At 54.7% G+C, this 22233-nt stretch overlaps 7 protein-coding genes across 7 annotated transcripts; all 7 read right to left on the bottom strand.

Moving 5' to 3' along the window:
- Positions 1-1456: 1456 nt before the first annotated feature.
- Positions 1457-2542, bottom strand: BESB_057480 (SAG-related sequence; the record flags this gene model as incomplete). Its single annotated transcript, XM_029364183.1, has 1 exon — positions 1457-2542. The coding sequence occupies one exon, from the start codon at positions 2540-2542 to the stop codon at positions 1457-1459; it is 1086 nt and encodes a 361-aa protein (XP_029220106.1).
- A 1995-nt stretch (positions 2543-4537) lies between these two features.
- Positions 4538-5653, bottom strand: BESB_057470 (SAG-related sequence; the record flags this gene model as incomplete). The annotated part of the gene is made up of 1 exon (XM_029364182.1): positions 4538-5653. The coding sequence occupies one exon, from the start codon at positions 5651-5653 to the stop codon at positions 4538-4540; it is 1116 nt and encodes a 371-aa protein (XP_029220105.1).
- A 1807-nt stretch (positions 5654-7460) lies between these two features.
- BESB_057460 (SAG-related sequence) lies at positions 7461-8594 on the bottom strand (the record flags this gene model as incomplete). The annotated part of the gene is made up of 1 exon (XM_029364181.1): positions 7461-8594. The coding sequence occupies one exon, from the start codon at positions 8592-8594 to the stop codon at positions 7461-7463; it is 1134 nt and encodes a 377-aa protein (XP_029220104.1).
- Positions 8595-10365: 1771 nt separating this feature from the next.
- Positions 10366-11496, bottom strand: BESB_057450 (SAG-related sequence; the record flags this gene model as incomplete). The annotated part of the gene is made up of 1 exon (XM_029364180.1): positions 10366-11496. The coding sequence occupies one exon, from the start codon at positions 11494-11496 to the stop codon at positions 10366-10368; it is 1131 nt and encodes a 376-aa protein (XP_029220103.1).
- Positions 11497-13762: 2266 nt separating this feature from the next.
- On the bottom strand, positions 13763-14881 carry BESB_057440 (SAG-related sequence; the record flags this gene model as incomplete). Its single annotated transcript, XM_029364179.1, has 1 exon — positions 13763-14881. One exon carries the CDS (start codon positions 14879-14881, stop codon positions 13763-13765), a length of 1119 nt encoding a protein of 372 aa, XP_029220102.1.
- Positions 14882-16597: 1716 nt separating this feature from the next.
- BESB_057430 (SAG-related sequence) lies at positions 16598-17728 on the bottom strand (the record flags this gene model as incomplete). The annotated part of the gene is made up of 1 exon (XM_029364178.1): positions 16598-17728. The coding sequence occupies one exon, from the start codon at positions 17726-17728 to the stop codon at positions 16598-16600; it is 1131 nt and encodes a 376-aa protein (XP_029220101.1).
- A 1870-nt stretch (positions 17729-19598) lies between these two features.
- BESB_057420 (SAG-related sequence) lies at positions 19599-20720 on the bottom strand (the record flags this gene model as incomplete). Its single annotated transcript, XM_029364177.1, has 1 exon — positions 19599-20720. The coding sequence occupies one exon, from the start codon at positions 20718-20720 to the stop codon at positions 19599-19601; it is 1122 nt and encodes a 373-aa protein (XP_029220100.1).
- Positions 20721-22233: the final 1513 nt, after the last annotated feature.

Here is a 22233-nt window from a genome sequence, read left to right as displayed (position 1 = left end):
GAGGGAGGCAAGGGCGAAGGGGGGCCTAAGGCGGCAGGCCGCGTGAAAGGGGAGCGGACTGCCTCCGGCTGCTCAGCTGGCGTGCACTTGAGCCGTTGGAATTATCCTGAGACGGTTTCCTGTTTCACTGCCAAGGAAAAACTCACTGGAGGCTCGGTGACGTGAGGAGTGCGCCGCACGAAGTACGCCCGAACCCCTCTGAGTTCAGACTAGTGCACTAGTTTGCGGTCAACTCGGTTTGCACAGAGTGATTTTTCGAGCTCCTCCAGAAGACATGATCTCGGGTCTTCTACTTGCTCCTGACGACTCTAACAGAACTGCCATCTATGCGGTGCATCTGTGACAGTTGAGATAGCTACAGCCTAGGTCGCCAGTGACTCGGCGCCTTGGCACGCGGCAGTTGCAGGGATCGAGCAAAATCGAAGCCAAGCGATTGGCGCTCAAAAGCACAATCGAGACTCCCCTCGCACCACGTTGCAGTAGGGGAGCCGACTAACCCTCTTTCTTGAGATTGATTTCTGTTCCCTCGCATCATTCGGCGGTGGTGCCTACCCGAGGGGCAACTCTCCGTCCGCGAAATCAACCCGTGAGGCTTTCTTCGGAGGTGATTATCGCGCAGCAGCACAAAGCGGGACTAGGTCGTACAATGTTTGTTGGAATTCCTTGGCCCCGGTATTATCGTATGCGGTGCGATTGCTCGCTTCGCCCGCGTAGTAGTACCTTGCCTTATCTTCGCAGAAAAAAGGCGCGCGGACTGCTTCGTTCGTTGCGGTCCTGTGATGAACGCGTGCCGGCTACCGAATGAAACGACTATGGATTTCGATGATGCGCGAACTCTGACCTATAGAAATTATGTGCGGCTCGGTCGGCTCGCAAAAAGAAGACAGACTGCCGACGCTGCGGCTAGAACGCAAGTTGGTTGACAGACCTGCTCCGTTGTAGGCCCCGCGCCCGAAATCCAGTTCCACCACTCTCTAGACTCTCCAAAGGATTAGAAACAGGCAGGAGACGATACGCTATCTGAAAGCACTCCAGTCGTCTAGCTACATGCAGAGCTCTTTGAAAATGTGCAAAGACTGACCAAGACCGAAACGGAGAGCACCGTCTGGTCGCGACGCCACCCCAGCCGCCCACGAAACGACCGTGACGCTTATGCTCGATACCGCTGCGATTTCGCCGGAGCGTCGGCGCTTCTTGAAAAGCCGCAACAAATCGAACCCCGAGATGGAGACCACGCCAGGTGCGGTCACTTGTCTCTCCGCGAGTTACACATCCGCAGCATCCAGTAAACTGCCACCGCCGCTCTTTTGACCACGACAGACAAAACTCGCTTGAGCCATCCTCTCTCAGGCCAAAGCCTTTCATTAGAGGCCTGCTCTGTTTTCTTATCTGCGGAGGGGAAACGAGGATTAGCCTGATGTGTGTGCATGCCCGTCTCTTTGCACCGCCTCCATAGCTAAGCTTGCGAGACCATGACAAGCAGAGCAGTTCCAGCAAGTGAGGCGAACGCCCATTTCATCCCTCTGGCTGCGGCTGCGAATGCACTCGCCTCGATAGTCACGTCAACTCTACACACACTGGACGTTGCTATCTCATCTTTGGCTATCTTGCTGCTGGATTTCGGTGTCGTTTGCTGGCACGCAACCACCATCTTCGCCTGCTCCTTCGGGAACTTGTCAACTGGAATCGACAGAGTGAACGACTTGGGGGTGTCGGGATCGTCTTTTTTCCACCAGCCGTTCTCGAAGCCCGGCAGAATCGACTGGTAGTCTCCGTCGCATGTCGTACTCGTGCCAGCTGGATCTGAGGAGCAAAACTTAGTATCGTAGTTCGTCGGCAACACCGTCCCCTTGTCTCCACAGACCAGAGTAAAGCTGTTCTTGGATGGGTTGAGAGTGACGACTTGACGAGATTCATTGCTGCCGGCGCCGTAGGCACACGTGACAGTCTGACCGTTTGTCGCGCTAGCTATGGCCTTCAAGGTGACGTCGACCTTGCATACCTTCTTGGTGCTGTCTTCTCCGGTACACCCCACAGCAAATTTTTGGTCGACAAATGGGAGGTTATCCTGGGGAATAGTCAGAGTCTGGCAGCTTGGTTTGCCATTTCTTTCCTGCGTATCGCATGCTTTCCACTTGACGTCATTCGGTGTACCGGCGAGAAGCTCGACGATTTCGACATTGCACTGCTTCAGGTCACCAGCTTCTGCTGAACAGACCATAGTGTGTTTGTCCCCTGTTGGTGCAAACTGAAGGCCGCCGCTGCAGTTCACGCTGAGAATGTTGGTGTCTTTCGACAGCGTAGCCGACTGCTTGCTCTCGCTGGCGGCGGCTGCGCTGGCGGCGGCTGCCGCATCGGAGCACGTGCACGTGGTTGCGGAGCCACTCGCAGTACAGGCGGGGGACACCGATGTCACCCCTTCCGCCCCTGTTCCGGGCAGAAATGGAACCCCCGAAAATACGACGATAGTGGCAATAAACGTTAGAACAGGTAGCGCCAGGCCCGAACGCACCCGCTCTTTCCCTTCGGCTCCTTCTTCCATGGCTCGGGAGAACGCCTGAGGGCAAGAGCAAGGCACCGTTGCACCAGGCGCCATTCTGCCACAAACGGGTGTGAGGTACGAAGAACAGATATATCACCACCAGAGTCGTCGTGGTTCTAGTGATCGTTAAAAACGCTGAAAGTCAGTATCACTCTGCAGCTGATACGTTGGTTCGGCAAACACTGGACGGTTGTTGGCGCCTTCACTGCCACACCCGCTCGAAATGCTCACGTCCCCCAAAAAGCCGGTGAAGCAAACACGCCGGATGAGGAAGTGGTGTCTTATCGAGATGAGCATCCTTCAGCACGAAGGCAAAACAGGAAGACGGACGAGACAGCCGATGCGCCAGTGCACATGGAGTGCTCTGCGCTCCATTGTCTTCGCAAGACAGCCCTGTGCAGAGAGGGGGAGGCAACTGTGCATGCAGAAGGAGACCCTCGAGCCCGCCCTAGAAAAGGCGTGACCGCGGGGGTCGGCTGCAGAGGGGTGGGGGGGGGGGGGGGGGGTCGGTCGATAGGGGGAGGTCCCGGTTGTTAAAACCGGTTGATGAGGCAGGACCGGTTGAGGCTGCTCTCCTGCCATGCGCTTGAACCCTTGGGATTATCCTTGGACGATATTCGGTTTGGATGTGTAGTGAAGGTCTTCGGAGACTGGGGAGCGTGAGGAAAGCCACTGAGACACGCGCACTGCGTCCGATCCCTCGGGGCTCAGACCCAGTGCAGGTCTGCAGTTACTTCCGTTTTCCACTGAGGGACTTCCCAATTCCTCCAAAGGATATGCGAACCAGTCACGGTCGCTGGCGAGTCTGAAGGATGTGCGGACGTCTTTCTGGCGGGATCCCAGCCTGTGTTTGCGGGGGCAATTCACCATTGACGCTCCAGCCGACTGTGGATAACTGCCGGCTCCGGCGCAGTCTGTCACACTCGGAAACCTTTCACATCTCTACAGTGTGTTGAGCTGCGTCGGCTGAATCACCGAGACGCCTTCATTGAAAAAAACTGACAAAGTATGCTGAGCCGCGCGAGGGAAGCAACCTCGTGCAAGGCGAGCCTCTGTGCTGCTTTTCCGCCTCCCCTTACGCAACCCGAGCCACTTTATGCTTTCCAACAGACCATAGGCGTAGTGCCCCTGAGAAAAAAAAGGGCATGTTTTTTCCGGTGTGTGCTGCAGGCGAAGCAGGATACACACCGCGTTGGCACTCTATCCACGAAACGCTTCTCATGTGGTGCCAGTGGGGAGTGCTGCCACAGCTGCTGTAGCAGAAGCAGAAATCAAGAGGACCAGATTTCCCAAGAAGGGACATGCCGAAAACACAGACGCACCCCAGAACTCTGCGAGATGCCACAACGGCGTGGCCTTCTGCGACCGGTGACCACTACTCAATCGAAAAAGCACATCCGCGCTGCTGAGAGAACGTCCCCCAGGGGGCTCATGGATACGGCGACGAAAACAGCAAATGCTAAATTCGTTTCGTCGACCTGCTGTCGCAAAGGCGGCACGTAAGAACCGGCAGTGCATAGTAGGCAGTCACGAGGAGATCTATCTACCCTCAAAATTCAGATAAGGGAGCCAGGTCAGAGGACATACAGTCTAACAAACCACCCTCTTTGGATGGGCTCCGCACAAGGCATTCAAATTGCCACTTCACACCAATGATTTGAGCTTTTTTTTCACATCTGTCTCGGCGAAGAGCGTCACAGATTCTCCGCCTCTGGCACGCGTCTCACATAGAACCCCTCCCAACAGCGGCCTCAGTGACTGCAACCGATCGCCTGGCACACAACTTGAGTCAAACAAACCTCCCCTGCGCAAACAAGGAAAGGGCTTCCACGTGAGGCGCCATCACTCCTTGATAATTCCGCTTGCTTCGGGGGCCGTCGATACTAGGTGGGCGGCTGCACCACTTCTGGCTTATCCCAAAGCGAAACAGGGTTGAGGGTACCCATCCATCGCTGTTGGACACGCACTCTACATTGATGGTAGCGCCGGACTCTCTCACATGAAGCGGGCTACCAGGAGAGTGACGGCGAATGCCAGAAGCCAAGAAGAGAAGTACCACGAGCCTAGTGACAAGGAGGCAGCGCCACCGGCCTCGATAGAGACGTCGACTCTACACACACTGGACGTTGCTATCTCATCTTTGGCTATCTTGCTGCTGGGTTTCGGTGTCGTTTGCTGGCACGCGACGACCATCTTCGCCTGCTCCGTCGGGAACTTCTCCACCGGAATCGACAGAGTGAACGAGTTGGCAAATATATTCTTTTTCCACCAGCTGTTCTCGAATCCCGGCAGAATCGACTCGTAGTCTCCATCGCAAGTCTCCTTCGCCTTCTCTGGATCCGATGAGCAAAACTTAGTATCGTAGTTCGTCGGCAACACGGTTCCCTTGTCTCCACAGACCAGAGTGAAGCTGTTCTTGGATGGGTTGAGCGTGACGGCTTGACGGATTTCGTTGCTGTCGGCGCCATAGGCACAGGTGACAGTCTGACCGTTTGTCTCGGTAGCTCTGGCCTGGATTGTCACAGGGACTTCGCATATTTTTGAGCTGTCTGCTGGGTTGGCGGTACATCCCACGGCAAATTTTTGGTCGACGAACGGGAGGGTGACTTCAGGAATCGTCAGACGCTTGCACGGATTCTTGCCCTTGGCTTTTATGTCGCAGTCTTCCCACTTGACGTCGCTTTTTTCGGAGAGAAGCTCGGGAACGCTAAGGTTGCACTGGTTCTGGGCGGTAACCCCTGCTGGACAGACCGTCGTGCCATTTTCCCCCGTGGGGAAAAACTGAAGAGTCTCATCACAGTTGACGCTAAGGATATTTGTCTCTTTTGACAGAATAGCCGACCTGTTGCTCTCGCCGTCCGTGTTTACCTGTGTGGAGCAGGTGCACGTGGTCTCGGAGCCACTCGCGCTGCAGGCGAGAGACACGGGCGCGTCCTCCTTCGCCCCTACGCAGGGCAACGATGGAAAACCAGAAAATATGACTATGATGGCAATAATCTTCAGAACAGATGGCCCCAGGCTCGAACGCAGCCGCTTTTTCCCTTCTGCTCTTTCTTCCATGGCTCGGGAGAACGCCTGAGCGGAAGAGCAGAGCACCGTTGGACCAAGCATGATTCTGAGACAAACGGCAACGAGACGCGAAAGACAAGAGTGCAGCAATCAGCGCCCACGTGATGCTGTGAATCTCTAAACACGCAAAAATCTGATATCACGTGCGCCTGCTGCCGTGGTTCGACAAGGACTGAAGGGCTACAAGCGCGGCACTGACACACGTCCACGAAATGCTCACGTCCGAGAGACGGACAAGAAAACGAACCAGATGCAGAGGAGGTCGTTTATTGGGTCGAAAGTCCCCTCGGGATAATTTTCGAGGGAAGAAACAGCAAAACAAACAAAGCAGTCGATGCCTCCAATGCACATGCGGTGCTCCATTGCCTGGGCAAGACAACCGTGTGGAGAGGAGGGCGAGAAGTGTGCATGCGAAAATCGACTGACTGCTCTCGAGCAAGCTGCGACTGCGTCGTGACCCCAGCGGACGGCTGGAGGGCGGTGGGGTGTCGCGGATCGGAGAGACCTTTGTTGAATCCGCTTCGAGGGGAGAGAGTCCCGCGCACGCAGTCCACCTAGTATGCTCTCGTACCCTCGGGATCATTCTTAGACAATTTCGCCGCACTGGGTTTTAGGATACAACTCTGAAGACGGTGAGTGAGGAATGCACCTGATCACTGGCTCTACCCCCGACCCCTGTCGGGTTCAGCCCCAGCGCTGGTCTCCACCCCACCGCCTCGACTGAGGGACTTTCCCAATCCTCCCAAAGGAAATGCGAAGCAGTCAAGGTACCTGGTAAGTCCGAAAGGTGTGTGCAGACCCCTCACGGTGGGAACCCGGGTATACTTTTAGATAATTTACTACCACGCTGCAGCCGTCGATGGTGAACTCTGCAGCCTGCCACCATCGGAACTACCTTTTGCCTTCCCTGGAGCCGCCGTCCACATTGGCCTGCGCGTTGAAACACTGACAGACCTTCGGCTGCAGCCCAGTGTCATTAATCAATGCGGACAAAATATCCTGAGTTAATAAGAGAAGCAAACTCGTTCACGGCGAGCCCATTCTGCTGCTTTTTTGGCGAGATGCCTTCCATTATATAACTCGAACCAGGATTTGTCGTTCCAGCAGACCTGGGTAGTAGTAGTGCCCTTGAGGTCTCCCCCTTTCCAAAACCTGAGGAAGATTCCCCTTGTGCTGCGCTATGGCTGTACCAGGGTACAGACCGTACTCTATCCAGGAGATGAACGGAAAACGCCGAGAAACCCAGATACACCCCACTACTCCGGGAAATGCCAGAAAGCCTCGAATATTTACGACCGGTGGCGACTACTCTCGTGGGGGAAAGCTCTCCATCCGGGCTGGTGGGAGATCGCCTGCCGAGAGCCTCCCGAACAAAACGAAAAGCGACGAAAACTCGGACTGCTTGCTGACAAAACCGTCCCATGTAGATCTCTAGTGCTGAACACTAGGCAGTCACGAGGTTGTACTCTGCGTCCAGCACAAGACATTCAGATGCCCACTTGACGCCAACTATGGGAGCCTTTTGTTCAAATCTATCACGAACAGGGAGTCATGAGGTCTTCGCCTCTCACACGTCTCTCGGGATAGAGCCCCTTCAGCCAACTGGCTCAGCGACAGCAACCGCTAACCTCGAAGAATCTCGAATCGTATCAACGTTATATACACAAACAGGCGAACGCCCTCCACATGAAGTGCCGTCTTTCTTCGAGCATTCCGCCTGTTTCAGGGGTGGGCGACAGTAGGTGAGAGGCTGCACGAGTTCTGGAGGGTCCCAAATGAAAACCGGGTTGACGGCGCCCCTACAGCAATGACGGATGCGCCTTTTCAAACTTGATGCCGGCGAACAGTTTTACATGCCGCGAGCTAACACGAAGGTGACGACGAATGCCAGCAGGGAAGACATTTGCCACGATCCCACGGAGAAGGACGCAGGGGAACCTGCCTCAATAGTCACGTCGACTCTACACACACTGGACGTTGCTTTCTCATCTTTCACTGTAATGCTGCTGGGTTTCGGTGTCGTTTGCTGGCACGCGACGACCATCTTCGCCTGCTCCGTTGGGAACTTCTCCACCGGAATCGACAGAGTGAACGAGTTGGTGGAGGTGGGCTCTTCTTTTTTCCACCAGCCGTTCTCGAATCCCGGCAGAATCGACTGGTAGTCTCCGTCGCATGTCGTATTCGTGCCATCTGGATCCGAGGAGCAAAACTTAGTATCGTAGTTCGTCGGCAGCACGGTTCCCTTCTCTCCACAGACCAGAGTGAAGCTGTTCTTGGATGGGTTGAGAGTGACGACTTGACGAGATTCATTGCTGCCGGCGCCGTAGGCACACGTGACAGTCCGACCGTTTGTCTCGCTAGCTCTGGCATGGATTGTCACAGGGATTCTGCATAGCTTTTGCTCGCCGGTTGTCTTGTCAGTACAACCAACAGCAAAGCTTTTGTCAACGAACGGGAGATTTGCTTGTGGGATTGTCAGTGTCTTGCACTCTTCAACCTCCCGTGCATTCTCTGTGCATTTTTCCCACTTGACGTCGCTTGATTTCCCGCCGAGAAGGTCGTTAATATTGAGATCGCAGTCCTTCAGGTTGGTAGACTGTTCTGAGCATACCATCATGTCTTTGTTTCCCCTTGTGGGCGCAAACTGAAGGCCCACACCGCATTTCACCTTGAGAAGGTTGATCTCCTTGGATAGAGCCGCCGACCTGTCGCTCTTGCCAGCCGTGCCTGTCGGTTCGTAGCAGGTACACGCGGTTTCGGGGGCAGTCACACTACAGGCGGGGGTCACGGCCTGCTGTTGCTGTTGCTGCGCCCTTACGCCATACAACGATGAAAAACCCGAAACTATGACGATAGTGGCGATAGACGCTAGAAGTGGTAGTCTCAGCCGCGGAGGCAGCCGCCCTTTCCGTCCTTGTCTTTCCTGCATGGCCAGGATGACCGTCTGAGCGGAGGAGCCACGCGCCGTGGCTACGGGCACCATTCTGCGGCAGACGAGAGCGAGGCACGAATAACAAAGCTGCAGCTTACAATGTCAACGTGGTACCGTTGGCATTCAAAGACGCTGCGAGTTGATACTACGCTGCGGCTGATGCCGGCTTTCGTCATACACTGAACAGCTAACTGGCGCCGCCACTGCAGGTATCTAGGAAACGCTCACGTGCCACCCAGCGACGCTGAAGGAAACAAGCCAGATGTGCAAAGTGGTTTTCGTCGGATGGAAACGTCCCTCGGCATGATTTTCGAGGGTAGCGGTAATTCAGGGAAACATCCAAAACAGTCGATGCCTCCAATGCATACACTGCTCTGCGCTCTGTTGTCTTTCTTGGCAAGACAGTCCTGAGCTGCAAGGGGGTGGTTAAGTATGCATGCAGAAGGAAACCCTCGACCACAGTGTGGAAGAAGCGTGACCTGGGGGCGGTCGGCTGGAGGGTGGGCAAGATTAGCCACTTTAAGGCGAGGGGACCGGCTCCGGCTGCTCAGCTGGCTTGCTGTTGAACACTCCGGATTATTCTTAGACACTTTCAATGTCTTGGATTTTAGGAGCAGCTTTGATGATGAGGTGCGAGTGGTGCAACTGTTACACTGGCTCCACGCACCCCCTTCGGCTTCAGACTCAGAAGCTGGTCTTGGACATCGCCCTCCGGCGCCACAGAGTGACTACTCGAGGTCCTCGAGAGGAGATGCTCTCGGGCCTTGTACCTTGTTCTCTCTTGTCGAGTGCTTGGGGTCAACAGAGTTCCAAACTCCGCCGTGCAGCTGTAACCGTCGAGCCAACTGTAGCGCACCCCGCCAGTGACTCATTGCCCGGGGGTATGTGCTCGCCAGACGATGCGTGGCAGTTGCAGAGATATAGCACAGTCGTAGGCAAGCGATTGGCGCTCACCAACACAACCAAGACTCCTTATGGCGCTACGCTGTGGTAGAAAAAAGGGCCGACATCGTTTTCCAAGGGTGACTTCTATCCTTTCGCGGCAACCGCGATTCTCAGTTGCTGACAGTTAATTGGCCGTCGGCGAAGACACCATTCTGAGGTGGTACCTTTTCAAACTGTGGTGGTACCTTTCCATAATTCGGCGCTCCCGCTGCGAAATAACTTGACATATATCCGAATGCAGTCCACTGGTCCTAGCAGCCGGATGAAAGTGGCTCCAACGTTGTTTATAGACAACCTTGGTCACGAGGTTCCTCCTCGAATGCGGTGCGATTTCTTTCGCTTCGGATGTCAACGGGTGCCTTGTCCGTCATTACTTTCGCAGAAGGAAGGGGATGGATTGCTCCTTCAGCTGCGTTCCGGTGATGGACAGGTACTCGTTCGCGAAGCAAAGAGCTACGGAATTGCATGAGGCCCGAAGTGTGGCCCCTAAGAAGTGTATGCTGCTCGGTCGGCTTGTAGTGAAAGAGCAGACTGCGGAAGCTGGCGCTAAAGACCGATTATGTTCAGCACCCTGCTCCGCCGTTGGCGTAGTGCCTGAAATCCGGATGTCTCAGTCGCTGGCCTCCGCTTTCTCTGGGAAAGGTTGGACGCCTGCAGGGAATCATAGGCTACCTCCAGATATACCAGTGGCCTCACTATAAGCAAAGATGCTGAGAAAGCGCAGCAACCCAATCCTCATTCAAAAAACGGAGAGCAACTCGAAGTCGAAACGCCACACGAATTATCGCGAAGATATCAGCAAAGCTAATGCCCGAGAGTAACGCGGTTTTGCCCCTGCACCAGCGACTCCTGAGTCGTCTACACAGTGCCAGCATTATCACAGGCAGCGAGCAATCACGAAGGTGACCGCGAATGCCACAAGCCAGGATGACGAATGCCCAGACTGCACCGACACAGAGGCAAGGCCACCGGCCTCGATCGTTACGTCGACTTTACACACACTGGACGTGGCCTCGTCTTCAGTGGCTCTCTGGCTTCCCGAATTCTGTTTCGTCAGCTGGCATGCGACTACCATCTTCGCCGGCTCGTTCGGGAACTTCTCAACCGGAATCGACAAAGTGAACGAGTTGGCGGAGGGCTCTTCTTTTTTCCACCAGCTGCTCTCGAATCCCGGCAGAATCGACTGGTAGTCTCCGTCGCAAGAATCGGTCTTGTCCTTTGGATCCGAGGAGCAAAACTTAGTATCGTAGTTCGTCGGCAACACCGTCCCCTTGTCTCCACAGACCAAAGTAAAGCTGTTTTTGGATGGACTCAGAGTCACCGCTTGGCGGGAAGTATTGCTGCTGGCGCCGTAGGCACACGTGACAGTCTGACCGTCTGCCACGCTAGCTCTGGCCTCCACGGTCGCAGCGACTATGCACTTGGGCGTTTCATTGCTCGTTGAGTCCAAGCAGCCGACCACAAACTGTACGTCAACATACGGCAGGTTTTCCGGTGGGATTGTCAGGCTCTTGGGTTGCTTTATCGCTCTCTGCTGAGTTGTTACGTCAGTCCACTGGATCTTGGCCGTGGACCCGTAGAGAAGCTTGTCGACTTCGAAGCATGTAGGCGTCGGGTCAGTGGAGCACTTCAGGTCGGAATTGCCCGAAACACAGACCTTTGTTTTAAGTTCATCTGGCGCGTACTTCAGGTCGCCCTTGCAGTCCAATTTCAGCGTATTCTTTCCTCGTGATATTACTGCAAGTAGTGGCTCGCCAACCTCGGAGTTTCCTTCACAGGTGCAGGTCGTTTCGTTACCTCTCACCTCACATGAAGAAGCCGCGGCGTCGGCGCGCGCGTCTGTGGGGGAGAAGGGTAGGTTGCCATAGAGCAAAACAGTACCGGCGAGCACAACAAAGAAGACCGACCCTCTAAGCACCGTCAAGCGGGACTTCCCTTGGGAATGCTTCAGAGGAGGTCCCAAAGGCACCTGGACTCCAGTGCGTAGAATACCCGGAAAATTCTTCATGATTTTGGGAGACGCAGGCTAGCTTCGAAGCAATCAACTGAACGATGAAAACGGCTACTGCCACATGACCCGTCGGGAGCGACGGGTGCCCAGGCCACGAGACAGTGTTCCGAAAACCCCGGCGACGACGTGACGCTCGTTACACCTAAAACTGCAAATACTGGCTTTATTTCTACGGAACTAACGGAAACTTTTGCGAGAGCCAGACATGCCTCGAGAGCGCAGCACTTCTTTTGCGCGCAGTTTCGACGTTTCAGCTTGCCTTCTACGCCTCACGAGACACATGCCCTGCGCCACTCCACCCGCCGGGTCGGTCAGGCCGCAGCGACCTGGGACGGAGCGGGGGGGGGTGACCCTTTGGCGTTGGAATCGTTTGGCGGCGCGCATCTGGCTCGAGACTCGACGGAGCGGCGATCCGCAAGAAGAACCAGAACGTTCTGCAGCCACGTGGCGACTTTGTCTCTCATGTTGCATGCGTAGCCGAGCAAAGGATACGGTAGATCCTCACGGCGAGCGTGAGCTGGCGTGGGTTAAGTGCTGAGTCCACAGTAGCTCCGCCGCGACACTGCGGCTTCATCACTGCATACTCCCAACTGCTGCCGATAGACCTGGACCCCACAACAGTACGGCGCAGCAAACACCTTCTGCAGGCGCCATGTTGTTCGTTCCCGAGGCGAAATTTGCTTCATGAAACTGTTGTCTACTTGGCTTTCATAGAGACGCTGCAACACACCGCGCTGCATAGCATGTTGAACGGTCTTCATTCAATATGCTGCACAGTCTAGAAGACAGCCACCGGAGACAGCTAGAGGGACGAGTCTGAACCGGATCTTAACCGCCAGCCACTAGAGGACAGGCATGTTCGGCTTCATTGCCGTTCCTGTCTGGGCAACCTATTCAGAATCGAGTAGTCGCGATGCAACTCACTGGGTCAGCAGTGTGTGGTAGGATTCAGCATGCAGCGAGGACTGGCCTGCCTCATCGAGGCGTAAGAATCAACCTAACGCCTGTGCACTTCCCACAGTTAAAATTTCACAGTTTCTGAGCGGAGTGCCGTTGGTAGCCGCAGCCTGCACCGCCCCTTGCCATGGCCGAAGGAAAACAGGCGACACTACCTCGGAAAAAAACTCACTGTAAAATCAGCGGCGACGGTATTGCCGCTTAGCAAATTTGGAGCCACTCCAGCTCATATAGTCATTCAGTCACTGAGACAATCGTTCTGCCGCTCATATCAACGGCCTTTGGGTCCCGGAAGAACCAGAACTCCGGACTTCCGTTGATCCGGCAAAGTCATTGCGTCCCACGTTTCGCTTTCATGCTACAAAAAAGCTCGCTCTGCGCTTTGCCATCGCTACTGACTGTTTTGTCGCCTGATCCAACCTCTCTAAGAATAAATATGGCAGCGAGTCTCTACAGGATGCATCACGCAAGCATCTCGGGAACTGGCCGTCTGAAATAAGCTGCGTATCGACCCACAACGAAAGAATGGGAAGCTCATTGAAAATGTGACTTGCTGGGCATTTCGCCTCCATGCCACACAAACAACTCAAACAGTCAGGCATGCTACACAACAAGGGCTCACTGGCTCCGCCATGTCTACGGGTGTTCAGCATGCGGCAAAAACTGGCTGGGCTCAAAGAAGCTTAAAAATCCACCTTACGCTTCCGCATTCCCCACACCTGGATTACAGAGTTTTCTGAGAGGAGAACCGTTGCGAGCGCGCCCTGCAGCCGCCCCATGGTCGGCTTGAACCATGGCAAGAATCCTGTTTCCCTCAGGCAGGCGACTCTGCCACAAGAAATTCAGCATAACACTATCGGCGATCGTATCGCCATTGAATAACTAGCTAGCCGACCCAGTCACCCCAGGCCTCCGGCAGCGAAGGTTCTCGTTCGGGCGTTAATATCAACGGACCTTTTTCGCGCCAAGGGGAACCGAATATCAGGAACGTTTGGAACATCCCCCAGTGCCATTGTCTACCCACTCATTGTTTCACACTCCGACAACTCATTCTGCGCTTTCACAGATTGGTGCGAAGCTCTAACCTCTCTGGATATAGGTGCATCACTGATGCTGTGCAGTTTGCATCAAGCAAGCATCTCGCGCTCGGGGAGCGGCGGTCTGACGCAAGATGCGTATCGATCCATAAGAAGAGAAGAGGGGAGCAATTCGAAACACTGGCTTGCGGCAGTTGTTTCCAAGCCACAAGACAGCTCTGAGGGAAACGAATGGCGGCTTGAAACCTTAAACGCCCAACAGACGTGCTTTAAACGACAAGAGTGCCGACCGCAGCGGTACACGACCCCACAAGCAAAGCAAATACATAGCCAGAAATAACAGACCATGACGAAGCGGAGCTGGCTTCGATCGTCACATCAACTGTGCACAGGGCAGACTTTACCGCGTCCTCCGTCGTTTTCATCTCCTCGGACGAGGACTCCTTCTGCTGACATCCGACCACAATCTTTGACTGCTCCGTCGGGAACTTGTCGACCGGAATCGAAAGCTTGTACGAATTGACGTTCGCTTTCTTGTCGTGCTCCCACCAGTTCTTTTGGTAAGCTTGCAGAATGGAGGTGTAGTCTCCCTTGCAGACATCTTGATCCCCCTTCAATTCCGACGAACAGAATACATCCTCGTAATTCTTCGGCAGCACCTCTCCCTTGTCTCCACACACCAGAGTGAAGCTGTTCTGTGTCGGGCTCAGAGTCACGGCTTGACGGGTTGGGTTGCTGCTGGCGCCGTAGGCACATGTGACGGTCTGTCCCTCTGTAACAGAAGGCCTCGCCTCGACCGTCACAGCAACCTTACATTTCACATTTTGCTTCGCCGGACTTCCTGTGCAACCAACAGCAAAAGTTTGATCAACAGAAGGCAGATTTTCCTCGAGAAGAGACAATTTCATGCAGGTCGTCTCATTTCCTTCATTTGGGCAGGCTTTCCACTCGGCGTCCTTCGTGTTGCCCGCGAGAAGCGTGTGCAGGTCGATGTCGCAGGACGTCAACTCGTCAGAGGATGCTGAACAGACCTTGCCCCCCGCCGCTTGAGGCACACACTGCATCTGTTCACCGCACTTCAGCGTGAGTATATTAGTTTTTTTCGACAAAATGGCGGACCAGTTCTTCCCGGTTTCGCCGACTTGTCCACCGCAAGTACATGTTGTTTCTGCGCCGTCCACAGCGCAGCCAGTGGCAGCTGAGGATGCAGCCAGAGCTCCTGCGGTAGAAAACGACGGGTAGCCAGAATAAACCGCGGCACTGGCTATCGCTGCTAGAACCGCAAGTCGCCGTCGAGATGACAGGCAACTTTTGCGCGGCGCCAATCGCTTCATGGCTCCGGAGGCGGTTTCTGAGGGCGTGTCTGGCAGAGCTGGGACGGTCAGCATCGTCAAAAGCTGGTTGAGATTTAAGAAAAGGAAAGACACAATCGCCAGACTTCCAGAGATGTACTAGATCGCCAGCGTGCGTCAGAGCAAGACACGGGAAAACTCGCGCCAAAACGGGTGCTCCTGCGCGCTGAATGATGGAACAGCAACAGCAGCTGTAGGGCAAAGGTACTTGCTCGCCGCGTGCGATGACGGACAAAAGCGCATATGCCAGAGGCGCTGCCTTCTTTTTTGCAAAAGGACAAACAACAGGAAACGTGGCGTCTTCCTGGAGGTCGCCAAGACATGTGTTATTCCGCCCCTCCTCTGCAGTCGCATGCGGTCCTGTTGCCGTTCGCAAGACAGCCACTCGCCCGAGGCGCACCCGCGGCAAATGTGTGTGGCGCAGTCGCTCAACTGCCCTTCAGGACTTCAAGTAGAGCTACCCAGCGGAGATGATATGCTAGGAAATCAGGCCCTGTGGCATGTGAAAGCGTACAGTGAGTTGCACAGAGATATTCTTTGTTTCAAGCAAAAGTCGTCTGCCCTGATATCTCATACCCGCCGCGAGAGAGCGAGCACGCCGCATATACCCCGTCGAATAGTTTCTTCTTGTCATGGTGTTTTGTTCTCCAGCATCCCCTGGGCATGGACATGAACGATACCAGCAGTGAGCAGCACGCACATTTCACATCGGAAACTAGGGTGGAGTGAATCTGCTGTGCTCCCCGAGACCGTGCGCGAGTTTGCGGGCACATCCGCCCGGTAACGGTGATAAGTCGCGTTGAGCCAGCACTTGCTCTTGTTACCTGAACATAGGCAGGGAGGGTTTACCGGTCTTTTTCCGTCTATGTAACGCATGCGCCACCCGACCGCGTGATAACCCGTGCCTCGGTACTTCTACAGATTGAGTAAACGATACTCGTGAATATTCAACGATTGAGGGGAGGTTTGCGTGCGCTGAACGCCTCAGGAACTCTAGCAGAAGTGTTGACGGGGGCATGCACACTACAGCAGCGCTTGCCCACGGAACAAGTCGGAGGCGCTGAATCTGCAACCACCGGCGAGCGTTAGCGCCACGGGCGTCTTCCCTTTTAGGTGCCGGTGACGAGGCTATTTTCTGTTAGTACCTCATTTCTAGTCGCACTCCGAGGGTGGTTCAGCCGCGGTAGCTTACATCTCTGCGACCCGTGACGGCTACTTAGGCGTTAATTCCTGTACCCTCACGTTTCAGAGAACCTCCCCGGGCCTTCCTGGGCAGGGCGCAGACCAGGAAAAAATGTTGAGTTCTTTCCTTTGCCATGTTGGCTGAATCGAGTCTCATCCAGAAAACCAGCGACGACGGTTAGGCAGTCACGAGGCTGTCCTATGCGCTCAGCATAGGGCATTCCAAAGGCCGTGCGAGGTTAACGAAGTGAGGTTTTTGCTCAACTTAATCACGAGAGGGGCGCTAGACGGGCTCTGCCGTGACACGCGCCTCAGCATAAAGCCCCTCCCGACAGCCGCCCCAAGGACTGTAATCGCCAGCTTCGGAGGCAACATGAATCATATAAACCTCGCTTGAACAAGCAGAAAAGGACTTCCACATGAAGCGCCATCGCTCATTGAGCGTTCCGCTTGCGCGTACGAGGTGGGAGGCTGCGCCATTTCGGGTTCCTCTCAAGTCAAAACAGGGCTGAGGGCACCCCTACATCCGTCGCGCACGCGCCGTTCCGCATTTGCCGCCGGCGAGATTTTTCAAATGCCGCGAGCCATTACGAAGGTGACGGCGAATGCCAGAAGCCAAGAGGAAAAGTGCCGCGAGCCCAGGGACAAGGAGGCAGGAGAACCCGCCTCAATAGTAACGTCGACTCTACACACACTGGATGTTGCCGCCTCCCATTGAACTGTCTTGCTGCCCGAGCTCTCTTTTTCCTGCTGGCATGCGACGACCATCTTCGCCTGCTCCTTCGGGAACTTCTCCACCGGAATCGACAGAGTGAACGAGTTGGCGGTGGGATCGTCGTTTTTCCACCAGCCTTCCTCGAATCCCGGCAGAATCGACTGGTAGTCTCCGTCGCAAGTCTCCTTCGCCTTCTCTGGATCCGAAGAGCAAAACTTGGTCTCGTAGTTCGTGGGCAGCACGGTTCCCTTGTCTCCACAGACTAGAGTGAAGCTGTTCTTGGATGGGTTGAGCGTGACGGCTTGACGAGATTCATTGCTGCTGGCGCCGTAGGCACACGTGACAGTCTGACCGTTTGTCTCGCTAGTTCTGGCCTTTATGGTCACAGGGACTTTGCATACCTTTTTGCCACTGTCAGTGCAGCCCACAGCAAATTTTTGGTCGACGAACGGAAAGTCACTCTGCGGAACAGAAAGAGACTTGCACTTTGTGTTCTCCCCTCCATCTTTGTTGTTGCACGCTTCCCACTTGACCTCTTTCGATGTTCCGGCGAGAAGCCTGACGATCTCGAGGTTGCACGTCGCCAAGTTTCCGGAGTCTACAGAGCAGACAATCCCGTTTCCGCCATCTGCTGGTGCAAACAGAAGATTGCCGCTGCAGTTGACGCTGAGAATGTTGGTGTCTGTCGATAGCGTAGCCGACTGCTTGCTCTCGCTGGCGGCGGCTGCGCTGGCGGCGGCTGCCGGATCGGAGCACGTGCACGTGGTTTCGGAGACACTCGCAGTACAGGCGGGGGACACGGATGTCACCTCTTCTGCCCCTGTCCCGGGCAGCAATGGAACCCCCGAAAAAACGACTATAGTGGCAATAATCTTTAGAACAGATAGCGCCAGTCTCGAACGCAGCCGCTCTCTCCCCTGTGCTCTTTCCACCATGGCTGGGAAGAACGCCTGAGCGGAAGAGCAAAGCACCGTTGGACCAAGCATGATTCTGCAACTACGGGGAGTGAGACACGAAGAACAAAGACGCCGCCACCGGAGTTACGTGGCGGCGTTAATGAATGGCAACGCTTAAAGATGATACGGGGCTGCAGCTGATACCGTACTTCGACCTAAACTGACCGCTTGCAGGAACCGTCACGCAGGAGGATCTCCAGCTCACGTCAGAGGGAAAGACAAGAAAACAAACCCAAGAAGAGTTAGTGGTCTCTTATCGGGTGGACACGCCCCCCGGCTGAGCTCGGACGGTGTAAGGAAAGCAGGAAAACAGGCAAGACAGTCGGTGGCCCCTGCGTGCGCTCTCGTGTCTTGTGGGTGGCGGCAACTGCGCATGCAGAAGAAAGCCAGCAAGCACGTTCTAGAGAAAGGAGAACCCTCGGAACGGGTGCAGGGGGGCGGGGATCGGAAGAGCTTCACTGTTGAAGAGACTTGAATGGGAAGGAGACCCGCTCAGACGCTCACATCTCATGCTCCTGAGCCCGTGGGATCAGCCTTGGACGATCTCCTGTTTTGAACTTTAGGAAACGGCCTGGAAACTCCGTTGGTGTGATGAATGCAGCCGATTCACTTGCTCTACGTCCGACCCGCTTCCGGCTGAGACCCAGGCACTGGTGTGCGATTTCCTCCGTTTCCACTAAGGGGCTTTCCGAATTCCCCCAAAAGAAGTGCGAATCATCCAGTGCGGCTGGTGCGTCTAAAAGACGCGTGCACTCCCCTCGGAGGGTCCTGAGTGCAGTACTTGCTGCGGCAATTTACCAGTCACGCTACGAGGGTCCCTGCCGAACTCCGGCTCTGCCGCAGAGTGCCACACTCGGAACACCCTTTCCTCTTCTCTACAACGCTCCTCTACACTGACCCGCGCGTTAAGTAATTGACAAACCTCCATGAGACACCCATGCCCATTTACCAAAGTGAGCAAAATATCCTTGGGCTGCACAAGGAAAGCTACCCCCTTCACAGCGGGGCTAATCTGTCGCTTTTTCGGCGACATGCCTTTCCTTATATACCATGAATCCATATTCCTCATTCCGGCAGACATGATTCCTAGCACCCCTAGGGTCTCCCCTTCAGGGATGTGTAGGATTAGCGCACTTTCTTCCTATGTTGCCCTCTGCCCAACCTTTTGGATCAGCTAGCAGATCCGAAGAGGAAAACCGCGAGACTGCGAAGGACATCGCTCCTCCTGTTGTCGGAACTGCGTTCAGGGAAAGAGAAATACCGTGAAAGGCAGAGACAGCCCACCACCATGGGAGGTGCTAGAACGCTGTGGATGTCTGTGATCGGTGACGACTACGCAGGCGTAAAGCTATCCATCCACGCTGCTGGCAGATAATTACTGACGGATAATCTTCTGGGTCCTTCGGAGAACGGCGAAAATAAAAAGGATACATTCTTTTCGTTGAACTGCTGTCACACAACTGTCTCAGGTAGAAAATCAGCGCTGAATAATAGCCAGTCACGTGCTCGTTCTCTGCGTTCAGCACAAGACATTCAAAAGGCCACTTGACGCCAGAGATGTGAGCTGTTTTCTCAAATCTCTCACGACAATGGAGTCATGAGGTGTTTGCCTCTGATACGCGTCTCAGTACGGAGCAGCCCTTCCCGACTGCCGGCTCTGACTACAACCGATAGGCTCGAAGATGACGTACGTCGTAGAGCCTACTATTGCACAAGCAGAAAAAGCCTTCCACACGAAGGACCACCTCTCACTGCGCGCTACGCGTGTTCCGGAGGTGGTCACCACTAGGGGGGCGACTGCATCAGTTCCGACTGGTCTCAAATCAAAACAAGCTTGAAGGCACACCTGCCTTGCTCGCTTGGACACGCCACTCTACACCAATGACACCGGCGAACGCTTTCACATGCTGCGAGCCATCACCAGGGTGACGGCGAATGCCAGAAGACAAGATGACAAATGCCACGGCCCCAGTGACAAGGAGGCAGGAGAACCGGCCTCAATAGTAACGTCGACTCTACACACGCTGGATGTTGCCGCGCCTTCTGCAACGCCCTTGCTGTCGGCGATCTTTGTAATCTGTTGGCATGCGACTACCATCTTCGCCGGCTCCTTCGGGAACTTCTCCACCGGAATCGACAAAGTGAACGAATTGGCGGTGGGAGCGACCTTTTTCCACCAGCTGTTCTCGAATCCCGGCAGAATCGACTGGTAGTCTCCGTCGCATGTCGTACTCGTGTCATCTGGATCCGAGTAGCAAAACTTAGTATCGTAGTTCGTGGGCAACACGGTTCCCTTGTCTCCACAGACCAGAGTGAAGCTGTTCTTGGATGGACTGAGAGTCACGGCTTGACGAGACGTGTTGCTGTCGGCGCCATATGCACAGGTGACAGTCTGACCGTTTGTCTCGCTAGCTCTGGCCTTCATTGTCACGGGGATTTTGCATACCTTGCCGTTGTTGACCGTGGCACACCCCACAGCAAAGGACTCGTCGACAAATGGAAGGTTATCCTGGGGAATAGTCAGAGTCTGGCAGCTTGGTTTGCCATTTCTTTCCTGCGTATCGCACGCCTTCCACTTGACGTCTTTCGGTGCTCCGCCAAGAAGCTTGAGAATGTCAAGCGTGCAGTCGTCCAGTGTGTTAAACTCTGCTGGACAGACCATCGCGCCGTTGTCTACGGCAGATGGAAACTGAAGCGTCTCACCGCATTTCACCTTGAGAGTGTGGGTATCCTTCGACAGCGTAGCCGATCCGTTGTTCGTGCTGTCCCCAGCTTGCTGTTCAGAGCAGGTACACGTAGTAGAAGGCGCACTTACCTCACACACGAAGGACGCGGACGACGTGGCTAGCGCGCCTATGCCAGGCAACGATAGAGAACTCGAGAAAACTACTATAGTGGCAACAAAGTGCAGAAAAAGGAGTCCGACCTTTGAAGGCAACCGTTCTTTCCGGTGTGATCCTCCCTCCATGGCTGGGGAGGCCGCCTGAGCGGAAGAGCAAGGCACAGACGGACCAGACACCATTCTGAGAGACGAATAACACGGAAGTGGCTAACACAGTCCACGTGGTCGTTAAATACGCTACTGTCTGAAGTGCGTCGCAGCTGATACCGCCATACACTGAAGGGTTACAAGCGCGTTCACGGCCACACCTCACGAAATGCTCACGTCCACGAGGCGATCAAGGAAACAAACCAGATGCGTAAGTGCTCTATATCGAGTCGAACGCCACTCGGAGTCGTCTTCGAAGGTAGAAGCAAAACAGGAAGACGGACGAGACAGCCGATGCGCCAGTGCACATGGAGTGCTCTGCGCTCCATTGTCTTCGCAAGACAGCCCTGTGCAGAGAGGGGGAGGCAACTGTGCCTGCAGAAGGAGACCCTCGAGCCCGCCCTAGAAAAGGCGTGACCGCGGGGGTCGGCTGGAGGGGGGTGAGTGGGTTGGTCGATACTTTACAGTCTGGTTGTTAAAACCGGTTGATGAGGCAGGACCGGTTGAGGCTGCTCTCCTGCCATGCTCGCATACTTTCAAGATTATCTTTCCACAAGTTGACTGCTTTGAAGTTTAGGAAACAACTTAGAAGGTGGGGAGGTGGGAATGCAACTGAAACACTGACCGTACGTCCGCCCCCCCCCTTCGGCTTGAGGCTCAGCGCTGATCTGCGAAACCTCTATCTTGCGCGTACGAAACTCAGCGATCAGCCCTCCAGGGAACAAAAACTAGACTCTCCCCGCTCCACGGTAGGGTAAATGAGCCGGCTGACCCTATTTTTCGAGATATTTCGTTCTCTCTCAGCGCTGTGTAGTGGTCCGTATCCGGAAGTCAACTCGTCCGACAAATCAACTCTCTGATGCTTTATTCGGAGGTAGCTGACGCGCACTAGCAACTCACGATACTGGCTCCTACATCGTTCCGTGGAATCCCTTGGCTCCGAGCTTCCTCGCCGTACAAGATACGTTTGCCCTCACTTCGTTGTCCATCAGTGCAGTGCATGCGCCAGATCTTATCGGTAGGAAGGGACGAGCGGTCCAGTGGGGCGGGGGTGTTCCGAAATTATGAAAGCGTGATTGTCTGTATCTGACAATCGAGTCGTCATATTCATTATTCTACGAACTATAGCCTTTTTGTCGAAAAGCTCTGGGTCGCGGATCATTTGTACACAGACCATAGCTACGTAGTCGACTTACTCCGACAGTCGCGCTCCTGTAGAAAGCGGGTACTCGCGTGCGAACTAAACAGCAGTGGATTTCGATGGGACCCAAAATCTGGCCCATCGAAATGTTCTGCTGCCCTGTCTGCTTATAATAAACTAACACACCGCCGCAGCTGCTGCTAGAGAGCAAGTTGGGTGGGCGGCCAGTTCCCCTGTTGCTTCGTGCTCGAGTTCCTGTTCTTGTGGCCTCTGCTTTCCGTCGAAAAGTTGGACACATGTTGATCTACACGCTGTTGGCAAACATACAGTTGTTTATCCATATGAAGAGCTGTTTAAATAAGTGCATAAATTAGTCTAAACAGAACTGGAGAGCGCTTTGTGGTT

Source organism: Besnoitia besnoiti, chromosome IV (genome assembly GCF_002563875.1).
Source record: "Besnoitia besnoiti strain Bb-Ger1 chromosome IV, whole genome shotgun sequence".
NCBI classification, from domain to species: Eukaryota; Apicomplexa; class Conoidasida; order Eucoccidiorida; family Sarcocystidae; genus Besnoitia; species Besnoitia besnoiti.
Note: the sequence above shows the minus strand (reverse complement) of the source record. Positions and strands in the feature narration are given on the sequence as shown.